General features: G+C 45.2%; 1 protein-coding gene across 2 annotated transcripts in view; it reads left to right on the forward strand.

Annotated features, from left to right (window-relative positions):
* The window catches only part of LOC146007813 (opsin-5-like), a 142,302-nt gene extending 124,551 nt beyond the window's left edge, over window positions 1-17,751 (forward strand). For both annotated transcript variants that reach the window (XM_083146468.1, XM_083146469.1), the window contains 2 exons: window positions 2,200-2,534; window positions 16,922-17,751. In XM_083146468.1, coding sequence (XP_083002594.1) covers window positions 2,200-2,534; window positions 16,922-17,500 — 914 coding nt within the window. In that variant the 3' untranslated portion in view covers window positions 17,501-17,751. The remainder of the gene's footprint in view (window positions 1-2,199; window positions 2,535-16,921) is intronic.
* The last annotated feature ends 503 nt before the right edge of the window (window positions 17,752-18,254 follow it).

Consider the following 18,254-nt stretch of genomic DNA (forward strand, 5'->3'; position numbering starts at 1 on the left):
TGTCTACTGAATTACAGAGGAATACACAAAGGGACTGTTCAGGAGTGGGCACAGTGGTGATGTTGGACACTAGACTAGTGACTGATTTCTTCAGTTTGTGTTTTGTCCGCTTGGCACTGCTTATGTATCCCATTTGTTACCTCTCGAGAGATTCCATTTTGGTTAAAAATTCTGGATGATAAAAGGGGATTGGCTAGCCAGATGGGTGTGGATTGTTTTATCGACCACACTTGGGTCGACAATCATTAGGTCGACACCATTGGGTCGACAGGTGTCTAGGTCGACAAGTGTCTAGGTCGACAGGTGTCTAGGTCGACATGGGTTTAGGTCCACTCATGCGTTAGGTCGACATGGGTTTTTTTTAACTGTTTTTTTTTTTACCCGAATGTCGACACAGTCGACATGGACACAGTTGGAATTAAACCGCAGCCACTCGCATCGTTCGCAATGCTGCGGGCACACTATTTTATTCTCCCACCACGCCCTAGTGGATGGTAGGGCATGAAATACCGCCTGTTGCCACATGCCGGCTCAAAAAACAGTGAAAAAACCCATGTCGACCTAACGACCTGTCGACCTAACCCATGTTGACCTAATGCATGTGTCGACCTAAACCCATTATTTGTCCCATGTCGACCTAGACACCTGTCGGCCTTCATCCATGTCGACCTAGAACTCCATCGACCTTGCCACCTGTCGACCCAACAGTGTCGACCTAATGACTTTCGACCTAAGTGCTGTGAACAATACGACCGTATCCCTGCCAGATACAGGCATGTCATAAACGTGTTGCGGAACAGTTGCACTGACACAGTTGGTCCTGTCCAGACTGAGGACCTGTACCTCCATACGGCTGGTGCGAACTTCCATTAAATCTTACTGCTGTTTATTAATAATATTTTACCAAGAAGTTATAGGTAGTCCTCATTTGATTTATCCATCAGTATGATTTACAGTTTGTTACATGTGCTGCTCATACAAATGTTTGGGAAGTGCTCCCTCTAGTGTTTAAATGACAGTTATTAAACACTTTCATTCAGACAACTGTGGTGGCAGGTGTTTTGTACACACTCATATCTATTCCTACAGATTCCCACATTAAAGACACTATAACATTAACAATTCATAAAACGAGCTAGGATGTCCATGCAGTGACCTTCATCAGTGTCATAAAGTGTGATTCGATTTTCTGATAATAACATAGTATTAAATACGTGTTCAAAATATTGTGAGCGTTTCTGTATCCTATTCCTACTGCAATCACATAATATAGTGTTACAGGGGGCATTCAATCTCGGCCGAAATTTCTGCTAGGCGAAAAAACGGCCGAGATTCTCTTTTTCAGAATTCAATCACGGGCATTTTCACGGATGCAAATTCGCCTAAACCGCGTGAAATTTGCAGATACATGAGGTTTTCGCCAATGCTGAATTTTTCACCCAGGCGGAAAATCAGCAGTGGGATTGAAAAGGCGAATCTAATTCACCCAAAACAAATAGGCGAAATGGTTGTTTTTTCGCCTGTTGAAAATTTCGACCAGGATTGAATACCCCCCATAGTGTTCATGTGTTTGTATCATTTTACTGGATCCATCTGGTAGTAGTAGGATACATCCTATTAATAGGGGCCTATTGATGAAACCCTTCTGCCACATAAAATAATGAAGACTCAGCAGCACAGCACTGAAAAGCACCAGCCGAGCCTCTCACCCAGCAACCCTCCCGAAAGGCAACTGCCCTTAGTGCCACTTGAGCATTAGAGAGGACGACCATTAATAGAGTTTGCTGCACCTCTCCTGGAGTAATGGGGGTCTTTACCACTGCTAATAGCTATTATATATAATATTGTGGCTCTTTTATCTAGCAATATTGTGCGGTTATAACATGTTATATGTTTTCACATACTGTATAGAGATATTTAGTATTTATTAACCCTTTGCAGTCCAATTTTTTATTTTTTTTCGCAATACAAACAGTCTGGTTTAAATGTTTCATTCAAAAATGGTCTAAATTGAATGTTGAACGATGTTAATGTTCTTATTTTAAAGTGGCTCACCACTGCATCTGCTACTAGCGCTAGGGCTGTTGGGCCTGGCCAGGCGTTGGACCTGAAAGGGTTAATATACCATTTAAACTCTTGTATTTGTTCCTAGATTGTGTTACATTTGTTTGTAAACTGAAATGTATTCTTTCCTGATAGGAAATAAGTTTTCTTCATCCCATTCCCGCATCTTGCTGCTTTGTGTCTGGGCCTATGCCTTTGTGTTTGCTATGGCTCCACTGGCCGACTGGGGAAGTTATGGAGCAGAGCCGTATGGTACAGCCTGCTGTATAGACTGGAAAGCCTCCAACCAAGAGCACACAGCCATGGCATATATTGTCTCCCTGTTCGTCTTCTGTTATATAATTCCCTGCATATTAATAATGATCTCCTACACCCTCATACTCCTCACCGTGAAAAGGGGAAGGAAAGCTGTGCAGCAGCACCTGTCCCTGCAGAACAAAGGAAGCAGCATCCACAGTCTCATTATAAAGGTGCGTCACTCTAAAGCCTGGATTACCCACAATGCATTATTCAAACTAAGAATTAGGTGGCAATCATTTTGCTTATTTAGTCTGTAGAATACAGTAGAAAATAGTTGAAGATAGCAGTTTTGTTTATGGACAGTTTGATTCTTTATCTAACCCCTTCATTAGACCAGATTTTCCCATACTCTGCCATTACAGTCCAGCTTTTAAGGATATACATTTCTGAGCACAAAGTGGAGGTCGATAAAGTACCTGCAACATGGCAGGAGCTGATTGGCCAGTAATTCATCTTTCCATAAATTATCACTCTCCAAGGCTTAGAATATTTACCCAAAAGTACCAACTAATCAGCTAGCTCCTAACTGTCAGGTTACAGGTTGTGTTTTAAAAATGTCAGAAGCTAGTTGGTCATTTATCACTTTCAACTTATCTCTCCTCAAGACTTACAGTAGTACATCGTTCCCTTAATAAGTACATCACTCAAGTTGATGTAAAGGGTTGGATACTGGGTCGCGGCGTTCGGGATGCCAGTAGGTCAGAAGACTGACATCGTCATCCCAATGCGCAGCATCCCAACACCAGCTAGGTAAATATTCTAACACTCTTCTGCCACCCCATTAACCCTCCGTCCCTGCAGCCTAACCCTACACCCCCTTATGGGGATATCCTATTATCCCCGAAGCCACTTTGTCCAATCAAAAACAGCAATTATCGCAATTAATGACCGATGGTCTTTATCGCAGTATCCAATTAGAGGCCATTTATATATTTATAGGATAGCCCCGGTTGAACCTATTAGCTGGTACTTCTTTACTTTCACGGCGCCACTAGATAGGACAGATAGGACAGATAGGACAGATAGGATAGGATAGGATACGATTTGTATGCGATTTGACATAAGATATCGCATAAGATATAGGATAAGATTTACTATCCATTTCATTACCCCACTATCCACTAGGGCGTGGAGTGAGAATAGAATAGTGTGGCGAGCGCAGCGAGCCACCGAGCCCGAAGCGTGGCGAGCGCAGCGAGCCCCGCGAGGGGACACGGAATGTATTTTATGGAATTGCATGCAAATGGCATGCGATATTGGGGACTTGCTTTCAAACAACATCCGTGTCCCCTCGCGGGGCTCGCTGCGCTCGCCACGCTTCGGGCTCGGTGGCTCGCTGCGCTCGCCACACTATTCTATTCTCACTCCACGCCCTAGTGGATAGTGGGGTAATGAAATGGATAGTAAATCTTATCCTATATCTTATGCGATATCTTATGTCAAATCGCATACAAATCGTATCCTATCTAGTATCCTATCTGTCCTATCCTATATCTTATGCGATATCTTATGTCAAATCGCATACAAATCGTATCCTATCTAGTATCCTATCTGTCCTATCTAGAGTGGCGCCGTGAAAGTAAAGAAGTACCTATTAGCTAATAGGTTATAGCCTAACCCACCCTTCCCTATCCCTGACCATATCACCTTAATGTCTAATGCTGGCCACACATCAGACCAACTTTCATCCAAATAGTTGGTTGGATGTAATAAAAATCTGGTACTGTATGGGAGCAAATGACAAGAGCAATTTGCTCACAAACCCATGAAAATTTACAAAAACATTCAGTGAAATGATTTAAATCAGACCAAACTACATTACTTTGTCTGAGCGACAGGTTTTGTCCGTTTCCAGATTTTCGGAGCAAATTACTGAATTACAAATTACATCTGGACTCAAGCCTGTGTAAACTTCAAAGTAAACCTGGGTTGTAAAAATGGAGTTTGGGAAACTGGATTAGATGTTTATTCATGAAACTGACTTTAAGCAAAGTTACTGTACCTTTTTTGAAGTATGTTTTTTTACATTTTCCTATTCCTAGAATATATTTAACTTAAAATGTCAAGGTCATTTCCATAGATATTTTTAGTTTTAATTTCATGGTGAAGTTCATCCCTTCAAAGCCAAACTTAATATAAAAAAATCGAAATAGAATATTGTACTGGGGAAAGGTAAAGGTTATATGGGGCCTAATTCAGACCTGTTGGTAAGGCTGCAACTATGCTGCATTGCAGGTGGGGCAAATGTAATAGGTGCAGACAGAGTTAGATTTGGGTGGGATGTGTTGAAACTTGAAACTGAAATCTACAAATTGCAGTGTTTAGGTGCCCATACACAGTACAATTATTGTATGCAATTTGGACTAGATCGCATCACATACATTTTGCAATGCAATGAGATGCAATCTAGAACAAAAAGCATGTGCAGCACATACTTTGAGCTGTGCGATTGAATATGCGCGGGAGAGCGCATCGCATCGCACCCAGCAATTGTACCGTGTATGGGCACCTTTAGAATAAAGCAGCCAGTATTTACCCAGCACAGAAACAAAATAACTCACCCAAATCTAACTCTCTCTGCACATGTTACATCTGCCCATCTGCAGTGCAGCATGGTTTTGTCCATTTCATGGATCAACTCTGAATTAGGCCCTTTGAAAGTAGGCCGATTTATCAAGTATAATGTATCTAATACGTATCTACTAATACCTGCCCGCCACGTCAATGCCGCGGACCATACTGCTCATTCGCCGGACCCAGGAACCCGGTCAAGCCTCCGGGGGCTGCTGTAAAGGCAGCCCCCGGAGGCTTGGGCCAGCGCATGCGCAGTATGTATGAAGTTACTACGCATGCGCTGGCCCCATGCGCGGTGTCCGGGGATGGCGTCAGTGGCCGGGGACAACAGCGGCAATGGGGGGGGCGGCAGTGGTAAGAGCCACCACTGGAAAAGACTGTGGGCTTGATTCAGAGCAGGACGCAGTTGGGTCTGTTGGCGATTGCATGAATACAATTGGGGTGCTTGTGCTATTTCATTGATACCTCTTTCACATCGCACCTAATTACCGGGTTCATGCCAGTTTCTTGGCGGTTTGACCTGGTAATTGGTGCGATGTGAAAGGGGTTTCCAGGTCCAGCAAAATGGTAGCAACACAGCATTACGAACCCATAAAAAAGAAGGGTTCTTACCGGTTCGTTGCAATGTTGCTTTGCAATGTGAACGGGTTTATCGGGTCGAGCGACCCATTTCCCGTTCACACCATTGGAGGAGGCAGTGCTTGGAGCAGTGCCAGCTCTAAGTGCTGCCTCCTCCCCTGCCCCCAATTCCTGCTCTGCCACGCCCTCGCATGACATCAGCAAATCGACAATATTGCCAGTTCGCTGAGGGTATCTGAGCAGACCAAAATGCAGGGTTACACCGGGACTGAACTGTTTCAAAGTCCCGGTGTGACCCTGTATTTTGCGATGTGAAAGCTGCATTAGACATAAGCACAGCACCAAACAATCACTCCACTACATCTGACATCGGCCATGCTTACACCTATGAATCAGGCCCTTTATGAGCAGACCATAATCATATGCCTGGTTTTCCCTTTTGGGGTGATCATGTCTCTTTCCAATACTGCCCCTAGATGTTTCTGGTCATAGTAAGATCTCCATTTTCACCATATTGTGTAAAAAATGGGGTGTTTTAGTTGTATAGTCAGGTGAATTAAGAGCCGGGGCATAATAAAAGTCAGTCTAGCGAACAGCAGAAAAACTATTCTGTGTCACTATGGGCCTTATTCTGGTTGGTGCGGTCCGTTCCGAATTCTTTCGGAGGGCACTTTTTAGCCGTCTGCTCATGCGTAGGCAACGCAATGCACATGTGCCACGCATGGTCTCCGTACTCGTTCTCACTAATAACGTCCAGAAATGTGCACCGAATCTACTCTGGAAATATGGGCGTAATATGGGCGTCATTCATCCCTACAAAAGGGCTTGGTTTCAAAGTGGGAAAAACTGGGCGTAAATCTGGGCGTACACGAGGGAGTGCATGAACTGTGGTAGGCGTGCATTCGGACAAGACACCGACTGCAAACGAACCAACACACATGAAATATGCGGTCTTCATAAGCAAGTTTCACTTTACGGAGACCACTTGTTCATGTGCTAGGCATTCAGTTCTCCCAATTAGTACGCCCGCACCTGAATCACTCTCAGCTGAACACAATACAATCCACTCCTCTACACATTAGTGATTAATTACACTCTTTTCATAGCTTCAATTGGAAGCATTGCTGCCTAAATGGACCATTACTAAATACACAAATATATGCTGCAAACATGACTGCATTCTTGCTATTTTACACACATTTACACTGCAAGCAATGGACAGAAATTGGTATCACTCATATAAATGTACATGTCACTTTTACATTCAGCGATAACAGCACACATGTGGGGGTAAAAATAAAATTTATTAAATTTGAGGAAAACATAAGAATTATGTAGCATGTTATTTGGCACATGCCAACAAATAAAGGGAACATAATAATAATTTGAAATGAAAACAAAAATGTACAAAATTTTTATCATTTCATACATAGCCACAGCAGAATCATTAGGAACACATCAGGTGGCTTCACAAGAAAAGTATAGGACCAACACTTCAAGAACAGCAGAAAGAGGGCAACAGGGGAACCAACCAAAACATTCCAACCGAAGGCACCACAAATTTGGGTACCCTTTGCACGGGATTGAGTTGCACACATGAAGCTGACACACACAGCAAAATGAAAGATTTGGGATGACATAAGGGCGGAGATTAATGCGGATACCACTTCACTAGCGTGCCCGTTTGGCCCTGGTAGGGGCCTTGCCATGTGCAGCAGCTCTTCGTGTACGGCCACGTTGTGATGGGGGGTCGGGTGGAGCAGCTGCTGTGGAAGGGGAGGATGGTGTTCCCCTTCCGCCAGCAGGGAGTGCTGGTGTTGGGAAAGCACCAGAAACGGCTGATAATAGGGCCCTATTGGTGGAAATTAGCTCCGCCACAAGCTCATTATGGCGGAGGAGGAGGTCATTTTGCCGCATGGCTTCAGCAGCCATCACCTGCTGGCTGCCAGCTATTGCCTGCTGGCAGCCGACGTCCAAGACCTATGCGACCTTCTTTTGTAATTTTATTTTTGCTATTTTGTAGTTAAATAAATGTTTTTTTGAAAGTTAGAAGTGGTCTGTTTGTTTTTGTAACATTTTACTGTATATGTATAAATAGTGTTCTAGATTTATGTAAGTTGCAAAAGGTACAGGTATATACTGTATATTGATGTGTTCATTGCATACAAGTGCAATAAAGTGAAGGGTAATGTAAGATGTTGAAGGTGTGTTGGTGTGCAGTGGCGGAACTCCCGGAGGCAATGGAGTCATCTGCCGCCAGGCGCAAGCCTTAGAGGGGGCACTGGCTCCATTGCCCCCCGATGTTTCGCTCACTTGTAAAGTACCCTGCTAGTAGGCAGCGGCGCGGCAGGGCCCCTGTCCCCCCCCCGTCCCCCTGTCAGCTGGTTTGCTGCAGCAGCAGTACTCACTGTGAGTCGGCCGGGAGACTCACAGCAAGTGCAGGACGGGTCAGGTGACACACAGCATATGTGCTCCCGGCAGCCCAGCCCCGCGCAGCGAGCTTCAGCCAGCTGTCAGTCTTGCCTCCAGTCACTGGCAGCTGGCTGCCGTTGAGGGCCCCCAGATAGAAGCATCCCCAAATTAAATTTGCGTTGCAGCCTACCCCCGGCCCCCTCCGCCCAGAAGCACATCTGCCACCACCCGTGGGGAAGGCAGAGGCCGCTCCCGCTCAGCCAGACCTGCAGCGCAAATTGAAGCCTACACTGCCAGCAACATCAGGAGAAGCCTGTGAAGCAGCAGCTCAGCGAGCCCGGGATATGGAGCTAGAAGGAGAAGGTACCTGTCACCCCCTCATCCTTCACCATCACCTCACACCCAGATGGCCCCTGCGTTGTGTGCACTGTCCAGAAGGAATCAGCACCGTGAGGCCCTGTGCGGGTCGGTACAGCCGCCCACCTCCCACTCTGGCCCTGAGTGCCTGCATCCAGGCTGTAACAGCACCAGGCTTGTGCCCAGTGCCCACCATGCTCTCTTTTCCTGCCTGACACCCTCCTATATCTATGCCTGACACCCATGTCACCTCACCGCTCTCTCTGCCTGACTTCCCCTCTAACCCCCTCTCACTTTGTACCTGAACGCTCTCTATTACCCCCTCTCTTTTATCCTTTAATGATCTCACCCCCTTCTCTCTATCCCTGACACCCTCCTGACACTCTCTTGCCCTCCCCTCTCTATCTTTACTTGACACTCTCTATCCCTGACACTATCTCGCTCTCCCCTCTCATTTCCTCACTTTAGCTATCTATCAATGGGGGGCACCAAGTTTTCTTTTGCCTCCGGGCGACATGGACAAACTTACGCCACTGTTGGTGTGTAATATAATATGCATACATAAAACCTACGTAAAGGGGTAACAATGAAAGAAGAACAAGAAAGAAGCAACCAAACACAGCAATAACCTGGAGCACTCACAGACTTGAGTAAAAGTGTTTTCATCATACTGGATACCACAAATATGGCGCCGCAGAAGGCTGCCTCGGAGCTGTGCAGCTCAACCAAACTACATGTCTCCCCCTGTCCTTGTCCTCGAGTGTGATGACCCTGCCAAGTGTGGTAACCAAGCACAGCAGAGAAGCCCTTCTGAAATGGAGCTCACCCCTGGTGCAGACCACCCATATGAGCCTGACGGAGCAGGACGTGGGCAGATCGGCAGCCCTCACAGTCCATGCTGCCCTTGATGCCCTGTGCAGAAAGGATGCAGCAAAGTTGAATGGCAGTTGCTGGAGAGTGGACCGGCGACCATGGAGAACCATTCACAGAGGTAGCAGAAAAGTAAACCCCCAGGGCCTACTTATGGGGGCCCAAAAAGGAAGTGGTGTGACTCAGTGCCCACCTGAGAAGATAGCCAGAACTGAGCCCCTGACAACAATGAGGGCAAACCCAGCCAGGCCGCTGGCTCCCTCCAGTAGGAACAGACATGCCCCTACCACCGCCAAGTGGCCTGGAGGGGCCCCCCACCTAACAGCTAGGCTGACAGGAAGATATGTGAGGCTCAGGACTCGCAAGAGGGGCCGCCGTGCTGGGGCCCTAGTTAAGTGGAGACGCAGAGGTCACAGATCTGCACTCCCAGCTATCCTACTCTCGAACACCCGATCCCTTGTAAACAAGATGGATGAGCTGTCCCTGCTCATAAATGATGCAAGATCAGGCACTGCTGGCTCATCTATCCTATGCTTTACTGAGACATGGCTAGATGAACTCATTGCCGACTCCTCTGTGATGCTGCCGGGCTACAGTCTCCTCAGGGCTGACCGCGACAAGGAGCTCACCGGAAAAACCAAGGGAGGAGGTATCTGCTTCTTCATAAATGAAGGGTGGTGCACCGACGTAAAAACTCTGAGTAAATCAAGCAGCCCTCAACTGGAGACACTCATCATTAAATGCAACCCATTCTACTCCCCCCGGGAATTTGCCTCAATAGTCCTGGTGGGGGTGTATATACCTCCCCAAGGAAATGCGAAAGAAGCCCAACTCCAACTGGCCACCAGGATAACAGACACAGAACTCAAACATCCGGAAGCACTGCTTATAGTGATGGGCGACTTCAACAGTGCCAACCTGTCCCAAGAACTACCGAAGTACAGACAGCAAGTCAGATGCCACACCAGGGAAGGACGTACCTTAGACCACTGCTACACCACTATCAAGTCTACTTACCGGGCTATCCCCCGGGCAGCTCTGGGCCTCTCTGACCATTGCATAGTCCACCTTCTACCAACTTACACCCAGAAGCTAAGGTCAGCTAAACCAGTGGTCAGATCAGTCAAAAGCTGGAAAAACGAGGCAAAAATAAAGCTTCAGGCCTGTCTCGAATGCACAGACTGGGGAGTCTTTGAATCCTCTGCTACAAACCTAGACGATCTGACCGACACAGTGACAGCCTACATCAGTTTCTGCGAGGACCTGTGCGTGCCAATCAAAACAGCACGCACCTTCAACAACAACAAGCCATGGTTCAGCGGTCAACTCAGGAAGCTCCGTCGGGCAAAGGAAGAAGCCTATCGCAGTGGTGATATTGTCCTGTACAAACAGGCCAGGAACTCCCTAACACGGGAAATCAAGCTGGCAAAAAAAAGATTCTCAGACAAGCTGGCGAACAACCTGTCAACCAACGACCCCGCGTCAGCTTGGAGAGGCATGCAAGCTATAACCAACTACAAGATCTCTCGAACCCCCTCCACCATGCACCAGAAACTAGTGAACGAGCTGAACGATTTCTACTGCAGGTTCGAGAAGGAAGCTACCTGCATCAGTCCTACCCCTGACCGGGGCAAAATGGCTTGCCCACCCTCCTTCCAAAACTGCCACCCCCAGACTCTCCAGGTGGACCAAACAGAGGTAGAAGGAATGTTCAAGAGGGTCAACCCTAGGAAAGCTGGAGGCCCAGATGGAGTGTCTCCATCTGCCCTCAAGACCTGTGCAACACAGCTCGCCCCTATCTTTACCAGGATTTTCAACACTTCACTAGAAATGTGCAAGGTCCCCCCCTGCTTCAAAGCCTCAATTATCGTCCTGGTTCCCAAGAGCTCAACTGCGAAAGACCTCAATGACTACAGGCCGATTGCACTAACATCAGTGGTCATGAAAGTGCTTGAACGTATGGTGCTGAACCACCTGAGAGTTGTTACAAATGCTCACCTCGACCCCCTGCAGTTTGCCTACCGAGCAAACAGAAGTGTCGAGGATGCAGTCAACCTAGGGCTGCACCACATTCTACAGCACCTGGACAGTCCAGGCACCTATGCAAGGATACTATTTGTTGATTTCAGCTCGGCATTCAACACTATCATCCCTCACATCCTGGAGCCAAAACTCCGTTCACTAGGAGTCCCAGAACCTACATGCTCCTGGATCACTGACTTCCTGACTGAAAGGAAACAGGCGGTGAAAGCAGGCGCATTCATTTCAAACACATGCACAATTAGCACCGGTGCCCCTCAAGGATGTGTCCTCTCCCCCCTGCTCTTCTCCCTCTACACAAACGACTGCACCTCAGCAGAACAGTCAGTAAAAATTATAAAATTTGCAGACGACACAACGGTTATCGGCCTAATCATGGATGGAAACGAGTCGGCATACAGACGGGAGGTGGATCGGCTAACTAAATGGTGTAGCGGAAACAACCTTGACCTCAACCCCCTCAAAACGGTGGAGATGGTGGTGGACTTCAGAAGGAAACCAAATGCCATGCACCCACTCATAATATCTGACAGAGTAGTGTCGAGGGTCGACTCCTTCAAATTCCTAGGAACAAAGATTTCCTGCGACCTCAAATGGGGTCCCAACATCATTACAACTGTCAAGAAGGCTCAGCAGCGGTTGTTCTTCCTGAGGCAACTCAAGAAATTCAACATCCCGCAGGAGCTGCTGCTCATCTTCTACACTGCCATAGTAGAGTCTGTCCTTTGCTCCTCGATAACAATCTGGTTCGGAGGAGCAAACGAGAATGACAGACGAAAGTTGCAAAGAGTGGTGAGGATGGCAGAAAAGATCATTGGGGCGGAGCTCCCCACTGTCCAAGAACTATACCTAGCCAGGGTCAATAAGCGTGCAGGAAAGATCTTGGCGGACAAGCTACACCCTGGCCACAACCTGTTTGAACCCCTTCCGTCAGGCAGACGTTTTAGGTCCATCCCAGCAAAGACGACAAGAACTACAAAAGGCTTCTTCCCAATAGCTGTCCACCAACTAAACCGTATTGAACATACCAAATACTAACTCGAACTTTTCTAGATACATGTGAAATGTATGTGATGTATGTTTATGCCTCTCTTCCCACCCCCTTTGTGTTCCCTGATTGATGCTGCACTGTTACCACAAAAAATTCCAAGCATACGCAAGTATACCTGGCCAATAAAGATGATTCTGATTCTGATGAATGAATAGCGCTTTACATGATGTAAGGGTTAATCTAAAGTGGTAGTAATGTGTTTAAGTATCAATTAGGAAATCCTTGATGACAATTAAAAATAATCCCTTTTTTATGAGGTTGGCTAAGTGTGTCATGTGTCAGATGTATGAGTTCCGATTATAGTAGTAAGCTTTGCGTAAATACACCGCATCGGTGCGTACGGGCAGCTTCCCATCTGTTCGGGCGCTGTAAGACCGTGCAGAATCTTTGTGTTCCCACCGCACACGCACGGTTTGGATGTTGTCCGAAAACACACCCTCTTCTTAGAGAGTGAGTCCGACCGAATGCGGATGACCTGTGGGCGTTTGTTCTTACAATGTCCGCACAGCGTGGCGTCCGGTCAGCTCAGAAAGAATTCGGAACGGACCGCACCAACCAGAATAAGACCATGCGGCCGAATGCAAGGGGATTTGTTACTGCACACATCGCATGCTAGCAAGGGGATTCGCGCAGCAGGGGGGCGGGCATTCGGCCAGGCAGTGTTTACCTGTTCACTAGGCTGCAAACATACGCAGACTAGCATACAGTCCTGAATTAGGCCTAAATGAGGTCCTGACACCCTTTGGCACTTATTGGAACCCACATATGAAAGGAATACATTTTACTGTAGAAGAATCTAAGCAAATTCAATTCAAGGAAGATGGAGTGAATACTATTATGTGGGCACTTACTGGCATGCATATGGGCTAATTTAATGCAGGTGAGAACATTGACATGTATGTATGCACAAAAACACCCATGTACACATGTGAGTAAGACCCTGCCGATGTTATGGTGCGGTCATGGTTCATTTTGAAGTCATTTTTTGTATTTTAGACAGCAGTTCAGCTACAGATAAAAACTATGAATTATTGCACATAATAGCCACGTTGGTGTACTGAATGTCACAGTAGGTAACTCAAATATATATATTCACCATATGCCCAATAATACATTTGCAACTTATAATTTGCTTTCTAAATTGGCAGGGATAATGCACATTGGTTGTGAGGCGCAGCATGTATTGTTGTCTGTCCTTTACACTTTTTGAGAAGACAAAAAAGTGATTCCTTTGTGCCCCCTAATGAGACACCACATGAAGGATCTGAACTGGAAATTGATTTTTATAATAGTTTGGCCTGCTGTCCACATCTCCTCACATTTACAGCATGTCAGCTAAGATAATTACAACAAATAAACCTCTCTCTCTCTCTCTCATTTTGAAGCTAATTTAACTTAATTTAAGGAACTATCATTGTGTTTCTGTTGTCTGAATGTGCTTTGTATAATTTTTTCCATTACATTTAAATACATCAAGGAAAAAAATGACGCAGAGTTGGCCCTATGCCAGCTTACGCGGCAAGAATATAAAATGACTCAACGCATGCTCAGAAGAGTGCGCATGTCCACAGTGGTGGGAGAAAGTACTAATTTCCTGGGCCGGCCAGAGTCAACTGCTAAGGCTTCTATAGCAAAAGCTGGTGATTCCATTCACAGTGGTGCCCTGAAGGAGGGGCTTTACTGCATACGAACATGTGGTAAAAAAAAACCAATAACTGTGTTTTTACCGTATTTTGGTTTAGAGCATCCCGCTCAGAGTCTCAGTAGACCCCCCTATTATGAAATGCGGTCTTGTAAAATTCACCATTATACTTGTAAAAAATCTTATAACAATTTACTTATTGCTGTTAACACATCAGAAGCAGGAGGCAGCTGCCCTTTCAAAACACAGTTTGGAAATAAACTAGATGGAACCTCATATCTGCTATTTTACCACCAGGGCCAGTCCATGCCTAATTTTTTGGTAAGCAAACTTAGATTTTAGCGCCCTGCACTGTGGATATTGTTGATGGAGCTAAAATGTGGGTGTAGTGTGGAAGTATCAATTGATACGTAAAAACAGAGAAAGTGCGCACCAGCGGCGCTTGTCAAAAATTTGGGCCGCAGCCGCATAATACCACTTCACATTATACCACACAGTAATGCCCCTTAGACATACTGTGCCAGTGGCCCCACAATGCAGTATTTAGTCAATAACAGGCATTCAACAGTGTCAGCAATGAGGGGACTAGACAGAATCTAAGACCTGATAAGGGACAGCTATAATGCCATCCATGCCATGGTGTAAGGGCTCCACCGCTAATCCTCCTTGAAACACATGAACCAGTTAAAAATGTACACATATACAGAGGCGTAACTCTGGGAGGCAATGGAGTCATCTGTCACTGGGCTCCTGCTCTCAAGCGGGCAACTCTCCTCCCCTGTGAGTTTGAATCAGTTAATTGAAAGCCATTGTGGCTAACTCTCCCTCCATACATCATTGTTGCATGTGTCACACACTGTATTAGAACCCATGACCTGTCTTACCGGAGACAGACACCTTACTGATTGAGCTATTTGAGGGGCACCAATATTTATCTTGCCTCCAGGCAACTGGAACCTACTTACACAACTGCACATATAGCCTTCACACTCACCAATCTGCTTCGCTCTGCCCAGTGCCCTTTCATTATGTCAGTCTATCCTTATTATTGGGCCACATCATACATCAATCAGACATTAACTTCAATTTGCCAGGGGATGCAAAGTAACAAGGCTAAAAGAGATGTATGGATTACTAACAAAAATGTAAGAAAAATAGGGTGATGTAAAAAGTGCACAGGTACATTCAAGTACAGGTGCACAAGTACATTCAAGTACAGGTGCACAAGTACATTCAACTTTTGGTACTTATGTAATATCTGGGCTCCCGTTTTTCTTATGAGACCGCGTCCCCTCGCCACGCTTCGGGCACGGTGGCTCCCTGCGCTCGCCACACTATATAAAATCAACTCCATGCGTAGTTGGATAGTAGGGGTATGAAAAAATGGCAAAGAGAAATATTCACTAGGAATATTCAGGCGCTTTGACAGTGAGCTGATCCTACAGTGTAAGCTGCTGCCTAGGTGTGAGGGTAGTCACTCCTCACTAGTAAAAAAAGGAAGAAATACTCGCACAAGGCGAGTTTAGGCAGCGCTTAGATCAATGAATAGAAACAAAATTTGTTTACAAAGGTATAAATCTTTTTACTGGTTTAAAAATGCATATATACACAATATAATAGTACAGTCATGAACAAAAAAACCCTAATAAAACTAATTAAAATTGAGAAGGTGGGGAATAAAAGTAAACTGGAATTAACGGAAATAAAGTTAATAAAGAATTATCCCGCCTCAAAGGACATTCATTTGTGAGCAGATATTGTAGTCACTTGACTTGTGGAAAACGGGTAAGTGCACTTTACCAATTTAGAAGTTCTGGATCTTTGTAGAACAATTTATGATGGGGGCTGGATGAGTCCTCACGATGAATGCGGCTGTTTGTCGTGCCGCTGGAGGGGTCAGTGATCGCTAGATGGAGTGGGCCTCTGGTGAGGTGTGAGACAGGTGGAAAACGTCTCCAACACCAGAGGGATGATATTGTGGCGATATGACCAATTGAAGTTCCAAACAAGTGGGAGTATGGCTTCCGTGACCCAGGGATGGCCTCACTGGTATAGATGTTGGTAACCAGTGGTAGCTGGGAGCACGGTGTCCGCCTTGTAGTTGTGATATCCAGATGAGCAGAAATGGGTGAATGCAGTGAAACGCGTTAGGTGATCTGCTACCCCCATCCCAGCCTCAGGACCTATTGTGAGATCTACTCCATTGTGGACATTCACCCATTTCTGCTCATCTGGATATCACAACTACAAGGCGGACACCGTGCTCCCAGCTACCACTGGTTACCAACATCTATACCAGTGAGGCCATCCCTGGGTCACGGAAGCCATACTCCCACTTGTTTGGAACTTCAATTGGTCATATCGCCACAATATCATCCCTCTGGTGTTGGAGACGTTTTCCACCTGTCTCACACCTCACCAGAGGCCCACTCCATCTAGCGATCACTGACCCCTCCAGCGGCACGACAAACAGCCGCATTCATCGTGAGGACTCATCCAGCCCCCATCATAAATTGTTCTACAAAGATCCAGAACTTCTAAATTGGTAAAGTGCACTTACCCGTTTTCCACAAGTCAAGTGACTACAATATCTGCTCACAAATGAATGTCCTTTGAGGCGGGATAATTCTTTATTAACTTTATTTCCGTTAATTCCAGTTTACTTTTATTCCCCACCTTCTCAATTTTAATTAGTTTTATTAGGGTTTTTTTGTTCATGACTGTACTATTATATTGTGTATATATGCATTTTTAAACCAGTAAAAAGATTTATACCTTTGTAAACAAATTTTGTTTCTATTCATTGATCTAAGCGCTGCCTAAACTCGCCTTGTGCGAGTATTTCTTCCGTATGAAAAAATGGGGTGCATTTAACATTGGAGTCCAGATAATACATAAGTACCCAACTTTTTACTCCGTGTTTATAGCATTGCTTTTATGACGTTTTAGAGATCTCTATCACTAGAAATTACCTGCCAGTGACCACTTTTCTGTACAATATCTTGTAGTAATATCCCTTTGTTTATTCTCAGCTCAGTGTCGCAGTCTGTATTGGATTTCTCTTGGCATGGACGCCATATGCTGTTGTTGCTATGTGGGCAACATTTGGGGATGCTAGAAATGTGCCACCATTGGCATTCGCCCTTTCAGCACTGTTTGCAAAATCTTCTACTCTCTACAACCCCATGGTGTATCTACTGCTGAAACCTAACTTCCTGAATGTTGTAATCAAAGACTTGTCTGTGTTTCAGACTGTGTGCGCCGTGGTATGCGGAATCTGCAAGACCCCTGTAAAGAGAGACCCGTGTATACACAGGGATGTTAGGAGTTCAACAAAACTTGCAAGCCCCTTTATGGAGAATCATGGCACATGTCAGAGCTGTGTGGATGCTTTTGAGTGTTTCAGTCATTACCCACAATGCTGTCATTTGGAACAAATGGATGTCAAACAACCGGTAGGCTTATCTTTGGTCAAGACTCGAGCTGACAGTGTTGCATCACCATCCTCTGTGCATCTTGTGGTGCATTCCTCCACATCTAGGTCCATGATGGAGACCACTGAGGTCACAGTAGTGTCACTGCCCCCAGAATGTATGAAAGACTTTCTTTGATTCATCTTGTGACACATCCTGTGTGTTTCTGGGCTTTCACAATCAAACCTGTTGGACTGGGGTCACGTCATTAAAATGTATTAAAAATAATCAGTTGGGTTATTGAGGTCATCTTCATTAGGATACTTCTGAAAATGAGTACGCCAGGAAGTTCCAACTGAGCTCTGTGGAACTCTACAAAGCTTATATTTCCAGTACTAAGTTAGTTGCTTTCTACTATATCTGAGGTGTAATTAATAAATTGTATTTTTTCTAATGTTATATTTGTCAGGGGCAGTGAAATGTTTTTATTTTCATCTTTAAATGTAATTTATCTTATCAACATGAATTTTGTTATACATTATGTTTAAAATGTATTTTACATTTTCAGAAATGTTGTTAATTGACCCATTTTTAAAGATCCACAGGTGGAACTATTTATTTTACTTGCGATTCTGTGTGGAGACCTGCAAAACATGCACTCACTGTGTGGGGTCCTGAGGACCGAGTTTGAGAAACTGTGTGCTATACTTCCCTGTGCAGTTCAAGGTTTCTATTTCGTTTAAGGGTGCTTAAGTTGTAGCCTTTGAAATGAGTGATTCTTTTACACCTGCACCTTCCAAAAACCATGTACAGGAAATAACAACATAGTGGTCAGTAATGACCCTTGTTGCATTATTTATTTATTTATATATATATATATATATATATATATATATATATATATATATATATTTTTTTTTTTAAAGACAATCTCTTTATTGAGTAATAGGGA

The sequence above is a fragment of the Crinia signifera genome, chromosome 6 (assembly GCF_055691185.1).
Source record: "Crinia signifera chromosome 6, ASM5569118v1, whole genome shotgun sequence".
In the NCBI taxonomy this organism is placed as follows: Eukaryota; Metazoa; Chordata; class Amphibia; order Anura; family Myobatrachidae; genus Crinia; species Crinia signifera.